Raw genomic sequence first — 20,069 nt, forward strand, 5'->3', positions numbered from 1 at the left:
ATGTCTAAAATGTGTGCATTATGTTAGCCTATGTCCTTTCTTTTAATTTCCAGAAATCTGATATGTGGTACTGTATGCAAAAAAAAAAAAAAATGTTTCCATAACATTTACTGTTAGGCGTCAGCGTCACAGTGGCGCAGTGGGTTAGCCATGTCTCCTCACAGCAAGAAAGTCGCTGGTTCGAGCCTCACCTGCGTAAGTTGCCATGTCTCTGCATGTTCTCCCCATGTTGGTGTGGGTTTCCTCCGGTTTCCCCTACAGTCCAAAGACATGCGACATAGGTGATTAGGGTAAGCTAAATTGTCCGTAGTGAATGTGTGTATGGGTGTTTCCCTGTGATGGGTTGCAGCTGGAAGGGCATCCGCTTCGCTAAACATGCTGGATAAGTTGTCGGTTCATTACGCTGTGCGACTTCTAATTAATAAAGGGACTAAGCCGAAAAGAATAAATAAATGAAATGTTCATTCATTCATTTATTCATTCATTTTCTTTTCATGTTAGTCCCGTTATGAATCTGGGGTCGCCACAGAAGAATAAACCGCCAACTTATCCAGCAAATGTTTTTACGCAGCGGATGCTCTTCCAGCTGCAACCCATCTCTGGGAAACATCCATACACTCAATCACACACATAAACTACGGACAATTTAACCTACCTAATTCACATGTACCACTTTGGACTTTGGGGGGGGGGGGGGGGGGGGGGGGGAACGGAGGACCCACGCGACATTCACTGCTTATGTGTAAAAAAAACATTAGTAGGCCTATTTTAAATTAATAAATAGATTTCAAAATTAAAAATCGGACCCATAAAAAATCAAGAAAATTAAAAGACGCGTTTGCATAAATTAGTCTAAATAACATACGCACTCGTTTGGCTCTTCATAACTAACGTTAATTGTTTTTAAATAGCTCATCTTGGTTTCTATATTAATTACCGTGCGCGCGCATCAAAAGATGCTAAAACCGTCAAGTGACACCTTTGTATCCCACACACACACACCCCATCATCATCATCATAGAGATTATCGACTGGCACAACCTTTCCTTTCTTCCTGCTTTCTTCCAGAAGCAGACAAGCCTGCGGTTTAGCACAAGATCAGTTTCTCAGGTAATAAGCTCGTTTTTGTAAGCTGTCGCCACCGCCGTGACTTGCATTTTGTGCTTCCGCGATGCTTTTGGACCGGTAGACGCATGATTTTAAAGAATGTATTGTAGAGGCGTTATTATATATTATAATATGACAATGGTTCCTCGTTTGAGCACTTAGGAATAGAGGATAACGCGTCGTTGTGTGTGCTACCTGGGTTCGAGGCGACAGGGAATGTTAGCAGTCATGTTTTTTTGTTGAGAAATGTGGTGTTGTGTGGAGGATGCGTGAAAATATATTTATTTCGGTAAGCCAAAAATCCTGTACTAAGCAACCGTCAATCATTGGGATCGGCATTATGTCATTTTATAAGCAATGAAATACATGATGCAACACAACACATGATGATGATCAACACCACTCAAGCAGGTTTATGGGTCATTCGATCAAACTGGTGCTGTTGGCTATTTGATAAGGACGTTTCAGGGAATTTTCAAAACATACTTTACTTTGTATAGGTAAATTAGTGCATTTGAATAGATGCTGTATATTCAATTATGACAGGTTTGATAGTGGTATAGTGTCATAAAAAACTATTTTAAGAATTTAGTCTTTATTAGATTATCCTGGAGTGTTTGTATTTCTTTTTTTCAATCATCAGTTGTTTGCGAGATATGCATGAATAAAAGGTGTCTGCAAAATGTGAATAAATACGTTCTTACATTCATTAAATGAAAAAAAAAGTTTGATATAGATCTGTATACTTGGATGAAAATTTATGCAATATTTTGCATTATTTTGATGAAATTATATATTTAAAAGAAAAACTACAGACAGAATAATGCTAAACAGGTCTACAGGTGCATGATGGCTAATAAAGCAATGAAAACCTGAAGAAACAAAACAATAACAATAATAATAAACAATAACAACAAACAAGCTTACATTTGAGAAATCTCCATGATGATAGGAGAAAAAATGCAAAAAAAATATAATAATTAATTAAATAAATAAATAAACTCATAAATAAATAAATAAATAAATAAATAAATAAATAAATAAATAAAAATGTATAATGTAAACCATTTGTATTTTAAAAATGAGTGTTTATTAATATTTATTTGTTCTAAATGCATAGGAATTGTTTTGGTACATCAAAAAGTTTGGTTAAGATGACCATTTGACAAGCTAATTCAGCTAAAACAGTGATTAAATTGTCATTAAATTGCAGTATTTATAACTCATAATTAAATAGAAATTGAGGCATGAAAATAACTTATTATTTGCCATGAAAGTGAAATTATTGAACCTACACGCAGGAGCCTAATTAAAATTACTATTTTTGAAGAAAATTTTAGATGGCTTTAGGAGGTTTTTGCATCTGAACTCTTCATCTATGGACCATTTTGAGGGATGTAAACAAAAACAATGTTCCAACATATTTCTTGTTTTACATTTTTAAAATTTGATTTTAGATTTTCCAATAATGAAACCATTGATCGTATATAAGTAATACACTGCAGATGTGTAATGTCAGTCATTATATAGCAAAGTTCCACTGTATTAAAACACGCCCACTAAATGCAGAGCAACTGTACTTTCAGTGGGCGTACCTCACAGTGGCTCTGCATTTAGTGGGCGTGTTTTAATACAGTTGAACTTGCTTTATTTTAATGGAGGTCAAATAAAATGACTTTAACAAACCCCTTAAGTTGAGAAAATCTTGAATGATAACATTCTTGCGGTTATAAACACGTTTTCTCCTAACTTACGTGTTCCCCATCTAGGAACGGTAAACACCAATATATCCGTTGCGGCCTTTAAACATCTGCGCAGCTCTTATCTGCAGAGTAACAACCCCCGCCTCAAGCCTCTCTCTGAGCCAACCTAAACTGACTTTCTAGCTGTTCGGTTGAGCCAAGAACTCGTGTGGCCAATCAACGGCGAGTATACCAGCAAGGGTTTTGCCGCGAACTAAGAGCTTCTGTAGGGTTAGGCTGTGAAACTGTACAGAAGTTCTGTACGTGCACTGTAAAATGTCACACGTTCGCCGAGAGGAATTAACACCTACCAGGGATCCAGCAAGTAAGATCTATTACTTATACATGTTTTCCTGTGCAATATAGGAAGGACTGCTGTCTTTTCAGACAATAGCTGCAGTGCTTGCTAGCTCAGTCTCTGTGCGATGCTGTGGAAAGGCTTTTCATGTGGAAGTCCACGTGTTTACCTCAGTCAGTTTTAGCAGATCGTTTGTATTTCGTTGTTGCTCTAATTGTACTGTCAGGATTGTTTGCAGTGATGTTTTCATGTTGAGATTGCGCTCTAGCCCTCTCTGGTAGTCAGCAGGAAATCTTGCTAAAAATACGCAAATTAACATGATTTATTTTATCTTTCGCAGTTTGGATAGCATGTAAAAGCAACCCTAAAGCGCGTATGATTTGCTACATTACAAAATGAACTCGCGTGAGATGAAGTTGCTATTTTTCTACGTGGAGGGAGTCCGCCCCCTAATGGGCGCCGCCATGTTCACATCACATGGCCTTGCTGAAAAACAAATACACCATCCAGAAAAGCTACATTTTTGACTTGCATTATTGAGCACAGTACTTTAGTCTTTTTCGGTAAAAAAAATAAATTAATTAATTAATTAACTTCGAAATAGTGTCACAGTATTACTAATATTTCACAGTAATACTTCACAACAAGCAAAGTCAATTTTACAATCAGTTAATGCATTTGCTTATCAACGTTACATTTGTGTTGTAAAGTTGGTTTTATATTAGCACATTCTGACTTTCTCCTTAATATAAGTTCAGAAAAGTATTATTTGCTACTTATGAAAAGCAAAATCATATTAGCAGCCAATGACCCAATATTCAAAGTAACGTACTACGGTAAACAATATTGGGAGCATGTCTCATGTTGTCACTGAACCAATATGCGAATATAAAACTACTGTTACCTTTATTGTGTTTATTATATAATCGTGTTTTTTTTTTTACTTTTTGTAAACTAATGTAAAGCTTCTTGATTCCTTTATGAAATTTAACCTTGCTTTCACTTAAATCAAGGTTATGGTAACCACAAAATGAAGATAAAAATTTGCTCACTATTACTCATCCTAAACTGGTCCCAAATCTTTATGATTCTCTTTATTCAATTCTTACACAAAAAAGTATATCTTGAAGAAAGTGGGAAACCAGTAAACACTGAGTTGCATAGCCTGGGCAAATGATGCTTGACAAAGCATACACTAAGCAAACACTCTGCAAATGCATGACCATGTCTTGTTTTTTTAAAAATATGCTCTTTTGCACCACTCAGGACCTGTTCACACCTTGTATTAAGATGAGTTTTTCTTGATCTGGGGTCCGTTCTTTATACCTCGCTTAAATCATCTAAGATGATTTGACCGATTCTGGATGTTTTAATCTTAATCACTGATCTCTGGCTAATTTAGATTTTCAAACAAGTTTGTGATTCAGCTTAAAATGTCTGGATGAACTGATCTGAGATTGCTGCGTGTGTTGTGAAGGACTGATCTATCAATCCTCGAAATCATGATCAGCAATGCAACGATTGGCTGACGGCACAGCAGAGTAATGACATCATTTGATTAATATTCAATTAACCCTGTGAGCAAAATTACATAAAAGTTGTAGTTTGTTAAATATGATACGCAATGAGTTTACACATTTGTTTTGGGCTGCAAGCACACACTTTTATGTGTCAAGAGTATTTAGCAATTTATTTTGTTTTCAGTTAGAGCCAATTTTTTTTATTATAGTAGCCTTGGCCTACTCAAGTTTCTTAATAAATGGCTGATTAATAATCAGATCTAATTCTGTTTATATGAAATAAGCTGCTGTTCCTGAGCAAGTTTGAGCTACCAGAACTGTTTCTATGACAACAATTCTAGGATGAGTTTTGAAGAACGAAACGACCCTGGATTTTGTCAAATCATCAATTACCAAATCCAGCTAACTGAGTAATCCACGTACGAAGAACGGACCCTTGATCACAAGTGGACAAATGAATCACATTACGGTTGACACCAGGCATTTGAATGTGTTTCTTTTGTCCACTTTCAACCACTTCTGTTATGAGGCAGGGTCTGCGGGTGGGTATTGTTTTTATTCTGATATTTCAAACTAATGCTGTTACAACAAGTACCATTTTTATACTGCAACCCCAACAAAACAAAAAAAAAAATTAAAATGAAAATATTTAAAAGTATCAGATTCAGAACGGTTAAACATGCTTTGTGAATAGGCTATATATGCATTGACTAATGAAAGTAGAATTGTTTTCTTTTATTTCAGTCATGTTTATTCAGTTATATTTTATGCATGGGCTGGTATGAGTTTCTGACGGTATGATAACCTCATACCTCAAACATCACGGTATCACTGTATAGTGATTACTGCTCTAAAATAAGTTCTTTTTAAATGTCTGGGTAAAAAAAAATTCCCCCCATCGAACACAATAGAATTTATTTTAGCAACCATTTTTAATATTTTGCAACTGTAAACATGTCAGGCTAAATAATTATAATAAATCATTAACTTCTGCTCTCTTCATTAGTTTCAAAAACGCTGATTTCTTTACAACACATAAACCCCCCACCTCACCCCAATGTATGGTTGCATGCTAATGTTTACCTGAGTAAAATCTGTGAATATTAGGATGCTGTGTCGTTGAAATCTATGGAATCTATGGAATCCTGCTAGATTTGCCACATTCGACATCATGCTCCAAGGCAACACCATTATTTCTGTAGCTGTAGGCGCCAACCTGCTTAATTAGCTAGTTGTAATAGATTTTTATTCAGTATATGGATAATGATTTAGTTTTGGATGAATCTTTTGAATTACTATTTAGTAAGTATACTGTAGTTTAAAATCTCGCCAGTGTTTCCGGTTGAAATGTTGTTATAAGGGCTTAAAATTTATGGAATTTCACTCTCTGATTCCTGTATATACTCTGTTCTGAATGGCAGGTGTGATCTGAACCTCAGTTTATTGTAGGACATTTTTCTGCTCTAACCCTCCTTTTTAATCCCTGTGTATGTAGACATCTGCTAACCCTGTCGCATCCTTATGGATCCTGGTGAGAGTGATCTTGATTCAAGTTTTCCTCAGACAGAAAACCCCTGCCTCATAGTTGAGGACTCTCAGCCTGACAGTGTGGCCCTGGAGGACGATCCTGACACCAGCTACTGTGCCCTCCTCGCACGCCGCCTCTCCAACCTGCAGCCCACATCGCAGAGCCCAGTGCTGGTGAGATATCAGATGTATGTGAGTATAGCTTCATTAAAAACTCCTCAAACTGATGCATGTGCCTTTGCAGGAGCTGATTTCCTCCCCTACTAAAAGTTGCTGTTTACAAACTGGCAGTCAGATTGATAAGGGTGGCAATACAGCCCATTCAGGTGGGTTTATTACGTTATGGATAGGGGATCTTACTTTTATTTGTTTGCATGCTTTACAAATGGTGTTTGATTTGTTACAGACAATTTGCAGAACAATCTTGGGTCAGCAGCTACTGAGCATAGTCAAGTGTTTGAAGTTTGCTCTCTTCCTGTTTCTAAAAGGTACTTAAATATTAGACCGATAATGACATATGTATTTTATTTTGATAAGAAGGTTATGTTATAAAATTTTAAATTTTTGATATTTCTTTGTTATTTTTTTTTCATGCAGAACTGTAACGGAGCACATGGAGTCTGAGGCTAACTCTACCACACACTGTACAGAGGCACATGGTAAAATACATGTTTTTTTTAAAAGGTAGTTGTATATGTTAATATTTAAAATTGAAATCTATTACGTTTTTTCACTTTAATTAAGGTGTTAATTTTGTATTATTTTTCATTTGCTTTTTTAATTATATTTAGTTTATATTTTAATTTTATTTTAGAAATAATATTTCTCTAACTTAAACTTTTTTTTTTTACTTCACATTTCTAATATACATTTTATAATATATAGTTTTTAATTAAGAATTATGTTTTATTTCAACTTTACTTGGGTAACTGAAAACGAATACATTTGTAGTTTCGGGTTAGTGAATTGTTACATCACTAATGCATGTATCAAGACTTCTGCCGGTATCAACTATTCTTGTTGCCAATCATTGTTGAAGCTTTTCTCACGATATTTACTTAAGCTCCAAAAAGCTTTAACACAGTGGTGCTCAACCCTGCTTTAGAAAATCTACCTTCCTGCAGATTTCAGCTGCAACCCTGTTCAATCACACCTGAAACAATTAATTAGGACCTGAACAGTATTTAAAGTAATTACAGGCTGGTGTGTTTGATATGGGTTGGAGCTGAAATCTCTAGAAACAGGATTGAGCACCCCTGCTTTAACAATTATTATAATATTTAGAGTAAATAAATGTTTTAAACAAATTAAACTGCAAAAGCATGATGAAGTACAATAGGTTCCACTTCACAATGAAGTCCTATTAGTATAGGCTAATTAATTAATAAAATCAAAATGTTAAAGTTTATAAAAAATACAATTTAATTCATTAGTTATTAACTCCCCTTGATAAAAACATTATTATATATTATACATTTAACTAAGAAATTAATATCACCTAAGATAAATAAGTGAGTGCTCTGAATCAGGCTCAGGCGTGATTCAGTTGGCCGGCCCAGGCCCGGTTGGAAGAGGTGTGTCAGAGCACGGTTCACTTGGGCTTTGGCGTTTTACGCTTGTAGTGTGAGGGCATAGTGCGCCTGAGCCTAAAACTAAAGACAAGACATCACTTTTACGGGGCTGTTTCATTTAGATTTATTAATCATTCTTCATTTTCAATGAACAAAACTGTCGTAATTTATTAAAGACGCAAACCCATCGATGCGTATCCTCTGCACCTTCAGGAAACCCCCTATTACCTGCAGCAGGAGGACTTTTATGATAATTTATGAGCGTCAAAAATGGTTGATCTGGTCAGCAAAATATTTGACTGCATGTCACTGCTTCACAAAAAATAAAAATAATACAAAATAATATAACTAAAGCAATCGCCACTGAGCTGAGCGAGAGTGCTTCTCTTCCTGTTAAACTGAACAGTCGCATCATCAATGATGTAAGCATGCTTTGGTCCGGTTAGTAAAAATACGATGTGAGTGCAGGCCGAGGGGGAGAGGGCATGGGGGACAATCGCACTTGGGCACAGTTCAAGGCAATTGTACCTAATGTGAGTGCGCCCTAAACTGTGATGTTTTAAAAACATGGCGGGGGAAATGTCATTTTATGCAGTGCTTCTTGTCTGATCTTAAACCCACTTCATATTGTATATCTAACAGGCAGTGAAGATCGCAGATTTTTAAAGAAAGCAGATCTTAAACGTGCCAATTTAGTAATGGAAAGACAATTCACCTGAAGCCCTTGGGCTGCCTGGCTGAAAATGAAAAGTCTGTGTGCATATAGCTATTGCTTTTGTAGATGTCATTTAGGACTGCTTTTTTCCACCATTAAATTCATATATTTTATTTTCGGAAACATTTAAAATAGTTTTGCCTTTTTTATTTTAAATGTGTCATACATAATTGACTTCTGCTGTCTTCATTAGTTTTAAAAACACGGATTTCTTTACAACATGAAAAAAATCTTTTTATATCTTTCTTTTCTTTGGATAAAAATTAAGCCACTGCACTGTTCAGGTCTATAGCATGCTGGATGTTAGTGTATAAGCGACTTGTTTTTTTTGTTTTTTTTTAGTTGTTTGCTGAATCGTGGGCTGACCAGTAGCTTTTTATTTGGAGGGTCGCACAATATTTGAAAGATTTGACATTGTGATATTTTTGTTTTGTTGCAATATGAATATCATTTCACCAGATGATTTGAATAGCTCTCTAAAAGGCAATTATTCATGGTATTATTATCACAGTGCCCTCAATATCAATAATGTGCATGTTCATTATCACGCTATACTGAATTATTGAATAATGGTAAATGTCTACATTTAGGAAATAGTGTCTCCATGCTAATACGCTTTATTACAATAATGTCTTCTACCAACAGTGTGTTTTACTGATAAAATACTTGACAGAATAAATGAATAGTTGTGTTGGTCTGATCACAGAGGAGATGTCCCAGTTTGGTCTTTTGGAGCTGTCCGAGAGCCAGGGTGTTTTTGAGGAAGATGACCTGGATGGAGCCAATAAAAAAAACGTTCAGAAACCAACCAGCCAATGTATGTTTACATTTTTCTGCTCTTATGCCTATTAGTTTTCATCACAATTTAATGTGCTTCTGTTTTTTGTCTTTTAGATGTGTTGAAAAGTTCTGAAAGGGTTTTATCCAACAAGGATGGAAATTCAACCGGGCAAGACTCTTTTACATTGTTTACTAATTAATTTCTTATTTATTATTTAAAAACATAAGCAAGTTTATGATATGAACATTCAGGCTTCATTAGTGCACATTAAGGGTGGAGCCGAACCCGAATACGGTATTCGGAAAGGCACGAATAGCGTGTTTTTACGAATACTTGATTCTAACAAATACTTGAAAAATTATTTGTATTCGGGAGCAAGAAAAACACTATATCAAAAAGCAGCGTTCCCTCATGAGACCACAGTGCATGCCCGCGTGAGTGAGTGAGTGAGTGAGTGAGTGAGTGAGAGAGAGAGAGAGAGAGAGAGAGAGAGAGAGAGAGAGACACGCTCGGTGCAAAACGCGCCAAAGCCCGAAACTGAAAGCGAGACGTGACTTTTAAGGGACTGTTTCATATGGATTTATTAATCATTCTTACTGTTCAGTGATCGCAAACTGCCGTAGTTTATTAAAGACGCAAACCTCTCACTGCACGTCAGCTGTGCGCCTTCAGCAGACCTCCTCATTCCTGCAGCACGAGAGCTTTATGATTGTTTATGCGCGCCAAAAGTGGCGGATCTGTCCGGTAAAATATCTGACTGCGTGTCATCGCATCCCTAAGGACTGTTTGGCGAAATATTTGACTGCATGTCACTGCATAACAAACGACTGAAACGATATAACTAGAGAAATCTCCACTGTGCTACTGTGCGAATGGCAAGCCGTTTTAGCATTTAAACCTTGTTGAGACTATCCATAAATATATTTAGAGATATCTCTAATTATATTTTGACTTGTCATAATTATAATTCAGATTGGAAATATCTGCAAATATATTATGACTGACTAGTCATATTCCTCCATTGACTTCCATTGAAAAATATTTGCAGATATCTCTAAATAAACAAACAAACAAACTTTGTGTCTGTTTTGTGGCAGGCAGATGATAATAGCAGGGCTGTATCTTTTAGTATTATATAGAATACTTTTGTTCTGCCAGATCTCCCAGGCAGGGTTTTATTCAGATTTGTTTAGTTAATTTTAGTTTTTGGAATTCTGTGCATTGGAAAAAAGTTCTTTCGGAAGAAGAACAGTTTTTTGAAGTATTATTTGTTTTTATTCTGTCTATTCAGTGTCCTTAAACAAGAACGGTGGTGGTGGGGTTCATAATATTCACAATGGTATTTTATTAGTTGTTGGTTTAACCATGGATGAGATAAAGGCTTCTATGTTATTTTCTTTTCAATGACATTTCTTATCACATGTTCAAAAACAACAGCCAATATTGCATATCTATAATTTATATAATGGGTATAATTAAACAATACTTTCACTATAACGTAAATTAGAAGTGTAATAGAAAAAAATATATATTTCTGCGCCATTTTGAATTTTACTCGAATACAAATACAAATACTTTTCCCCCTCAACAAATACAAATACAAATACAAATACCGGCTGCTGCGCACATCCCTAGTGCACATAATGCTGGAGTGCTTTCAGTATGTCTGGAAACAATCAATTTGAAGTAATTGGGCAGTTTTACCAAACGATAGCTTGACAATTATTGTTTTCCCTTTTTATTTTAAGAATTAAATTGTGTTGGTCTTTTAGGTCAGAAGTCACTTCAAGCTGTCCTTTAAAGCCTCAGGATGGGGAAAGCAGAAAGCTCAGTATTCAGGCTATACTTCACTCTCAGTTACCTGACAGTCAAGAAGATGAAGAGGATGTGCTTGTTTCTTCTCAGGATGACATGTTTGAAAAGGAGACCAATGGTGTGTAGTTATGTTTTCCACTTTCTATTTTTTTTTACAAAAATGTATCATTGGGATAAAATTAAAGTGATTTAGCACAAATTGAACTGCAAAATTACATCTAATGTAAAATATTTGTATATCGGTAAAATTTTGTTATTTTTATTTATTTATTCTCTATCATTAAGATAGGAAGTTATTATTATGTAATATGTTTTATCTATATGGATCTTGCCATAAAATAGCCCTTAGTTGCTGATGTGGCAATAAATATACAAACTCAAAATCTATTTTTGTTTCTTGTTCTTTCCTAATTAAGTTTTTCTTTTTCTTTTTTTATTGAAACATGTTGACTAACAGGCACCAAGGCTGACAGCAGTGTTTCAGAGCACTTGCCAACATCCACACCTGCACAAAGTCTGCGCCTGCTTCATCTGTCTGGACAGGGTACCTATGTACAGGAAAGTCTTTCACAGTAAGTATTTTAGCCTGATTTATTGTATTGTGAATTAGAGCTGAGCCGATAAACGATATTATATTTTTTTAAAATGTGTGTCGATAACAATGATAAACGCTGGACTTTTTTACTCTATATTTATCTAAAAGGAATCTAAAAGTATGTTGATATTAGGTATGCACTGAATTTTCGGCCACTGTAAATTTATCAGTTAAAAATATGTTATGCCAATAAATAGACCCTCTAATTTTTGTGGCTTTAGGTATTGTTGTGATACTCTTTTAAATCTGGAAACATTGTAAACTTGTATCAAGATATATATCGTTATCGTTCAATATAGAAGATAATCCGACCCGCTAGTTTTTCATGATTCCTCAATCGCTGAATCCAACGCAAAATCGACAAAAAAAAACACACATTTTTTCGATCCTGCAAAATTAATTAAACGCAAAATAATCGCAAAAAATGTAAATAATCTCATAAAAATATCAAGTTCGAAACCATATAATCAAATTATATTTATTTCAGTTTGCAATTAATTGTTTTACATGACTTATTGATGTTGCATTCACTGAGCACATGATTTATTTGAGTGTCTCTCGAAAAATGACATCTCACCTGCGCCCTCACAATCCAAACATTACATGGAAGTTCGTAGATGAAAATAAAAGTTACAACCTTCCTTTGGCTTAATCCCTACCATTTTAGATTTTTAAATAAAGATCATTGTCATTGTGTGAAATTGCACACCTAACATAGTAGGCTAACTAATATGGTTAAAAAAATTATAATAATGAATATATATATATATATATATATATATATATATATATATATATATATATAATTGCAAAATTGTCTGCAAATTTCTGGGAATTACCACCACAAAAGTCATTTTTATTGAAAATCACAAAAAGAAGTCATGAAAAATAGAGGGTCTGGATGTTTGTCGAGATTGCATTTTTGCCTAATCGCCCAGCCCTATTGTGAATAGAGGTTAAAATAAAGCATTTTTGTTACATACTAATAATCAATGATGTTATATATTCTTTTACCTAACAAAGGTTAACATGCTGTATGGTCTTACTGGACTGTTTAAAGTATTACAGAGATTAAATAATTTATTACATACATTAATATCTCTCTGACACATTAAAAATTATAATTAATCATCACTCGTTCTTAAAGGAATAGTTCACCCAAAAATAAAAATACTGTCATCTCTTGTTCCAAACCGGTTGGAGTTTGTTTTTGCTGTTAATTACAAAAGGAGATATTTTGAAGGAACTTGCAAAGTAGGAAAAACAAATAATATGGAAGTTAATGGTTACAGGTTTTCAGCTTTCTTCAAAATGTCTTTTGTGTTCAACTGAAGAAATATCACTCATAAAGGTTAAAAATCACTTAAGGGTGAGTAAATAGTGAGCATTTTTTCATTTTAGGGGAACTTTTCCTTTAAGAATAAAAATAAATTGAATTAAAAAATGGCTTTTGTTCCTTTTGTCAAATGTTGTTGTTGTTGTTATACTGTACTCTTTAGGCAATCTGTTGACTTTGTGGCAGCCACTCAGGACAATTTAAGCCAAACACCGTACATTGTCCCAAATTCTCCAACAGAAAAAGACCAAAGTAAGTTTATTTACCATACAAGTAAGGCTTATGTGTAGTATGTTTTAATTCATTCACAAATGTTCCTCTTAGATTGTAATGAAACTGCTGAGTCTCCAATGGACACATCAGCCCCCCCTGAGGACCAACCACAAGGGAGAGAGGAGGAGCCGATGGACACAGACCCCTGTCCCAAACCACAACCCACAGCCTCTACTCCAGTGTCCCAGAATTCCCCTGGATTCATTCTGGAGAAACGCCTCTCTGTCCCCAGCCAGCCTGAATTCTCACATGTAGGCATCAATTATTCAGAGTGGTATAATAATCTGGGCAAAAACAGTCATTTTGATTGGAATTTATGCAGTTTGGAATTCTGAATGTTGTGTGAAAACCCTGATATACAGTTGAAGATATTAGCCTTCCTGTGAAATTTTAATATCAAACATTTAGCAAGTGAGATTTAACAGAACAAAGACATTAAGCACAGTATTTCCAATTATATTTTTCTTCTGTAGAAAGTTTTATTTCATTTAAGTTGGCTAGTATAAAAACATATATGTATATTTTAAAAACATTAAAACTGTTAAGATCATTATTATTATTATTCAGGGTGTCCGTGGGGTCTTAAAATGTCTTAAATCTCAAAAACAAATTTTAAGGCTTTAAAAGTCTTAAATTTACTGTAAGTGTTTTAATTCTTAAATCTTTTGTAAACGGGTCTTAATTTTCCTTTACTCATATTAAACTACCCTATCGGGTCATTAACACCCATCCAATCACCAACAATCTATCTCAAATGTTTAACTTTTTATTTAAGAATGTCATTTTTAACTCTATTAACTATAATGGTTTAATTATTTTCCTTTAAAACAATAACGATAACATTTGTTTAAAAGTTCTTCATGTATTTACTGCTGAGGACATTGACCTGGACAGACTGTTGTGCAGTCTGTATAGTTTTATTTTTATGTATAGTATAACACATTTATTTTATTTTTAAGAAAGGTAATGTTAAAAAAGTGTATGCATCAATCCAGGGCTTGCTTGTTTTCACACAATATTAAAATATTTTGCTCAAAATTAACTAAATATATATTTTTTGTAATTATTAAATAAATTACTACTGTATTTTTAAATGTATTAAATTATATTTAAATAGTTTGATAAGGCAAATAAAAATCTTTTCCAACTGGGCCATTGGAAAATCTCTTTACTCGTGTATGAGTCTAAAGTTTCATTCATAATCGGGGTGTCCATCTAGGTCTTAAAAAGTATTAAGGTTGATAAATCAATTATGAGAAAATTAAGGCTTTTAAAGGGTATTAAAAAATCTTAATCCAGTCTTAAATTTTTGTTCAAGCTTTGTCCAAAGTGTTTGACTTTAAAAAAAGCATGAATTTATTTATTTACCTCCCAATATTAACAATGCCTTGCTCGATCCATGCGATTGGTTCAGGCCGGGGCATGTCTGGCCGAGCTCCTCCAATCCAGGTGATTTCTTGTAATTTGTGACAAACGCGGGAAGGTGAAGTGACGCTCTTCACATGTAGCGAAACCATAGAATGAAACATACGGCAAAATGGATAAATGTAAGATTGCGGACTCCTGGTTGGAGAAATGAAATGTGTATTTATAAAGTGCATTTATAGTGTATGGCCATACACCCAAAGCGCTTCAAAATCATGAGGGGGGTCTCTCCACACCACCACCAGTGTGCAGCATCCACTTGGATGATTCTACGGTAGCCAGTGCTTCACCACACACCAGCTATAGATTGAAGGACTTTGGCCAGGACACCGGGGTTACACCCCTACTCTATACGATTACTTACCTTAGTTTAACGACTCATCCGAAAGATGAGTTTAAACAGTGGCTGAAGCCTGTTGCTGAAAACAACCTAATTTATTCTTTAAAGCTTTGTTTATCTGAGCTTATCTGAGTTCTGTTGCATGGTTGTGCTGAATTGATTTATTTAACTACAATGGTTTATTAACAACTGTTTAATAACTTAAAGGTTTGACACTGATTAGAACATGAAGTGGCGATGAGTTCTTAAAATATTCTGAGAAGATTTTCTCAGAAGAAGTCTTAAAAAGTAATGTAATGTAATGTGTTTTTATATAGCGCATTTATTGTGTATGGCCATACACCCAAAGCGCTTCACAATCATGAGGCGGGGTCTCTCCACACGACCACCAGTGGTATTGAGATTACCTTTACGATTTCTGGATATACCCTGATGGTCTTAAAAAGTCTTAAATTTAACTTGCTGAAACCTGCAGAAAGCCTGTTATTTAACCCCCTTAACTATTTTTTGTTTGAATGCTGTTGTCCTATGACTTGCCTAATTAACATAACTTAGTTAATCAATTAACTTAGTTTAGTTCAAATAAACAAATTTGCAGAAAGTTTGTGCTTTGTTCATCCATCTCATTCCAATTTCATTTACAACACTTCTCTGTGTTTTCTCATTGTAGGATGTGTTTATTTCCACTCCAAGTCTTGAACCTGTGAACAATAATCAAGGGACTGAAGCTTCAAAGAGGCAGTTGCCTCACCCAAACTGCACATCAGCAACTGAATCTACACCTCCTAAACCGAGCAGCCCAGAGGAGCAGCTAAATAAGTCTTCCAGCAGCTTCTCACAACCTTGTGAAGCAGCCGAGGACTTTCAGCTGGAGCTCAGCAGTGAAAACAGCTGTTTTGCTCTGAAGACTCAGTCGTTCATCGTGGAGGAGGACAGCCAAGCCACACAGATCCAAGATCAAGGTACTGTTGTGACCGACAAAAGTAACTCAAGCCCCAAACCCCATTCCCAAAATGAAGACAAGAACAGCACTGACTCCGAGCCTAGTAAAGCATCAAATTCCAATGTGCCTGACTCCAAAATAACAAGTGCTGTCCCCGAAAAAGCAGAAGACCTAAACATCTCTCAAAAGCTCAACAATGGAGGAAACCAGATTGCAAATGCGACTCCGGGTGCAACTCTGTCCCAACTTTCTGTCAGTTCAGAATGCGTTTCAGCCACCCCTAATTTACCACAGACCAGCAAATCTACAGACGCTGGCTGTCCTCAAGCCTCACCGTTAACTGACAAACCAGCAACCCCAGTTCCTGTTGCACAACACACTCAGTCTCAGTCAGTCTTAACAGCGTCATCCCAGAAAAACACTGGCAACAAAGAAAAACATGATGGTCAAAACCAGAGACTCAGTCAGCCTATGCTACACAGCCACAGTGTTACTACAGACAGTGTTAGAAACGTAGAGGAGGAGGAGCAGATGGAGGAAGGTGAGATTAAGAGTACAGTGAAGGGGGATGACACTGGAATAAACCTGGCTTTGTCTCAGAGTCAGGCTCTTTCTCCAGAACCCATGGAGGAGGAAGAGGAGAAAGGAGAAGCCAGCATCAGATCGTCTAGCAGAGAGGAGAGCTTCAGTGTGATGGTGCTGGAAGAGAGCCAGAGGGTTTCTCAGGAGAAAGTGCAGAAGGGGAAATCACCACCGTTCAAAAGCTCCTCGCAGCCTGTGAGTGGCTCCATACAGGACAAACCTGAAGCCCTGGCAAAGATCTCTGGGTCTCAGCCAGTGAGTTCAACTAAGGTTTCACCTCTCCGGCTTGAGAAAACTAAATCGCAGAACACACAGCCAAGTAGTTCAGGACAACAGAAAGTGAACTCAGACAACGCAGCCAACAAAAGTCTGAGTGACAGCTCTGGAGGTGGGATTAAGACACAAACAAACGATCTATTATCTGTGCTGATTAACTTACTTGTGTTCAGGAAATCCAGCTAGCTGATTTCTTTTTCTTTCCTGCTCAGAGCTTCCGTTTCACTTTACACTGCCCAAAGAGGGTGAGCTGATCCGGCCTGCAGTGAGTGCTACTCCTCCACAAATTAGTCTGCTGAAAAAGACACCAAGACACAGCACTCCTATTGGTGAGTCTTTCTTTTTATTCTCTAACATTTGGGTTTAAATGTACGTAATACCAGACTGAAACTGCACACCCTGCCTTCTAAGCTCCTATTTGTGGTGAAGCATCTTTCTTTTTTTTGAACACGTACTGATGTTTTGCAGAGATGAACTCATTCTCAGAGCCGTCAGTGGGCGACGTTACCAGGGAGACAATGGCAAACAGTGAGATTTCCGTGGAGGAAAGCAGAGAGGGCGAAGAGCCAGTGGCAGCAGAGCAGGATGGGAAACTGAGTCTCCGAATGAAGCTGGTGACTCCAGTAGAGGAGGGCAGCTCAGGCCCAGAATGCTTCAGCCTGCAGAGTAAAACCTGTTTTGTCATTGTTTTCCAACACGCATACATTTTTACTCACCTGCGCACATTAATGAAACAGAATTTTCATTATGTAATTATAATGATATTGTTTTAATTATATACTTTAATTTAAAGTTTTGGTATGAAGGAGACCACTTGAAATTTCACTTCTCTATTTCTCTAAATTGTCTGACTTTATTAAATATATATTTTTTTGGTTTAATTATGGAAAGGTCTGAACATTTCTTTGAAATTTCTAAAATATTGTCATCTAGAGATTTATTTTTCCCAGAACATGACATTTGGTCTGAATAACAAATATTGTTGTTGGTGAAATCCAACCTGGTTAAGATCAGGTTAAGGGTTTCAAAATGCTCACGTTTATATCACAATGCTTAGATACAAACGCATATACAGTAGGGTTTCATGGTTTACCGGTACTGTGAAAGTATCGCGGTACTATGGCTCAAAAATTTTGCCTGTGCCACTGTAGTTTGTAAGCGGTAGCATAGTCATTATTTGTTTATTTACAATAGATTATGTTGGATGTGGAAAACTCACTAAAGTGCTCACAGGTTTGTGCAACAATAAACCTTTTTATTTGAATAGTGTGTAAGGCCCTTTAAGGTTACAAGTAGCCTATTGCATGTAACGCTTCGGTTCGAACACACATTTTAATCGATTCATTTCTGTTCCTGTAAATATGATTTAGTAGCTCTCTTAAACAATCTCTTAAAAACAACGACTAACAAAGTGAAATTTTAAATATCTTTGGATTTGTTACATTAGAAAATCCAAAATAGCAACAGGAAACTTTGACCACTTCATATAGCCTAATTTTGTTGAAAAACATGCTTTTTTTGTAACAAATTTGATTTGGTATAATTTGTATCCTAATTTTAATGTATTTTTGTTGGTGAGTTATCTACAAAATAAACTAAAAGAATGAATACATTTGAGCTAAAGTGGGGTGCAAATAATACTTTTTGGCCTAAAGAGAATTATGAATATATACAAGTAGGCTTATTATAACATAAAATATAGTATTTCTGACCATTTTCTTTTTAATTTGAGTTATGAATTACAGAATCGCAATGCCACTTGGTATCGTGATACTTAAGCTGGCGTAGTATGGTAAGATTAATTAATGGTATCGTGACAACCCTAATATACAGTCAAGCCTGAAATTATTGTTCTCTGTTAACCCAGAGGTTATGAACTGCTTGCCCCTGAAAGTGTGTAGTGCAGCAAACAGCCAATCACACGATGGAAGAGAGGATCTGTTTTAATGATTTCTCTCAAGAAAGTTGTAGATTTGTTGAAGATTAAGAGAGATCACTATTACTTTTAAACATGATTTAAATACATGTATGAGGCAGAAATTAAAATCTGATGCTGCAAAAGTTTGAGAAAGAACTTAAAGGGGTGGTCCACTATGATATCATATTTGAAACTTTAGTTAGTTAAAAAAAATGCTGCTATTTCCACAGAGCTTCTTCTATTTCTGTATTTGGGCTTTCATAGGGCAAGACACAAAGACAGAAGTGCTTACAGTTCAATATTAATTATGTTCCAGAGAATTATAAAACACATAGCAAGCATGATTTGACAAAACCCAGCTTTCAAAATCTCTCCCAGTTCAGTGCTGGATTCTGTTAAAATCTCCTCAAAGAAGGACCAGCTCCAACAAGCAGAAGCTGTGGACTGTGAGCCACAACCTGTAAGTGTTTTTATTTGTTAAAATTGATTATGATATACACAGTGTCTAGCATTAACTGTATGCTGTAGCAAAGATGTAAACTACAGGAAATGCTGTTTGGCACCACTAACAATTTAGCTACAAATTGATATTTATCAGTCAAACTGCTGTAAACACACACACTCTTCACCAGCGCTGCAGTGGCTCTTTATAGGCTGCTTTTCCATGCGTTCTACATCTCAGATAATGAACTCGCAAAAGATATGTGAACGATTCATATTACTTTCCCATACATATTCCAAATACATGTGAAATATATGTGTCCGGCACACATGCGCTTCTCTTGTTACATGCATCTACAGACAATACACACACACAAACACACACTGGCGATCTCTCTCACACACTGGCGATTTTTCACTTGTTAAAGACACTTTCCAGATTTTATTTTAGAGAGCGGTTGACTAACTGTTTACACAGCACAAAAGCATGTGCTTGTAGGGGCGTGACGTGGAGCCGATCCGGGACTCACAGCACATTATGATAGATGACCAATCAGAGTCACATAAGGCCGGGCCTTTCGGAGGAACTAAGAAATATGACAGTCGTTTTCATGTTAGCAGAGTAGCTGAATATAATCAGCAATCACAATCAAGCCTTAAAATTACATTCTGGACAACCCCCTCAAAGCAATCATTATATAAATGCAAATCAATCAAAATGTTAATAAAACAGGTTCACCGACAGCTCTAAAGATGGGGGAAAATGCTTGATTACTCAAGCCTAAAATTACAGATTTATAGTGATATTTCTCCAAATTTGTGTCAATATTGGAATTTCTTATGTGGTTTTGCTGTGAAAATATA

The 20,069-nt window shown here is 35.8% G+C and overlaps 1 protein-coding gene across 21 annotated transcripts in view; it reads left to right on the forward strand.

Annotated features, from left to right (window-relative positions):
• Positions 1-1,044: 1,044 nt before the first annotated feature.
• The window catches only part of tp53bp1 (tumor protein p53 binding protein, 1), a 47,645-nt gene continuing 28,620 nt past the window's right edge, over positions 1,045-20,069 (forward strand). For 3 of the 21 annotated variants that reach the window (XM_087259498.1, XM_087259503.1, XM_087259508.1), the window contains exons 1-14: positions 1,045-1,110; positions 6,163-6,368; positions 6,439-6,520; positions 6,601-6,682; positions 6,792-6,878; positions 9,187-9,297; positions 9,375-9,429; positions 11,034-11,194; positions 11,534-11,648; positions 13,171-13,259; positions 13,332-13,531; positions 15,716-16,958; positions 17,059-17,175; positions 17,315-17,512. In XM_087259498.1, coding sequence (XP_087115624.1) covers positions 6,851-6,878; positions 9,187-9,297; positions 9,375-9,429; positions 11,034-11,194; positions 11,534-11,648; positions 13,171-13,259; positions 13,332-13,531; positions 15,716-16,958; positions 17,059-17,175; positions 17,315-17,512 — 2,317 coding nt within the window. In that variant the 5' untranslated portion in view covers positions 1,045-1,110; positions 6,163-6,368; positions 6,439-6,520; positions 6,601-6,682; positions 6,792-6,850. Of the gene's footprint in view, positions 1,111-3,075; positions 3,175-6,162; positions 6,369-6,438; positions 6,521-6,600; positions 6,683-6,791; positions 6,879-9,186; positions 9,298-9,374; positions 9,430-11,033; positions 11,195-11,533; positions 11,649-13,170; positions 13,260-13,331; positions 13,532-15,715; positions 16,959-17,058; positions 17,176-17,314; positions 17,513-20,069 lie in introns of those variants that run through there. The other 18 variants (XM_087259492.1, XM_087259494.1, XM_087259495.1 and 15 more) reach the window with 7 other exon arrangements.

Source organism: Danio rerio, chromosome 7, assembly GCF_052040795.2.
Source record: "Danio rerio strain M-AB ecotype USA chromosome 7, GRCz13ab, whole genome shotgun sequence".
Taxonomy (NCBI): Eukaryota; Metazoa; Chordata; class Actinopteri; order Cypriniformes; family Danionidae; genus Danio; species Danio rerio.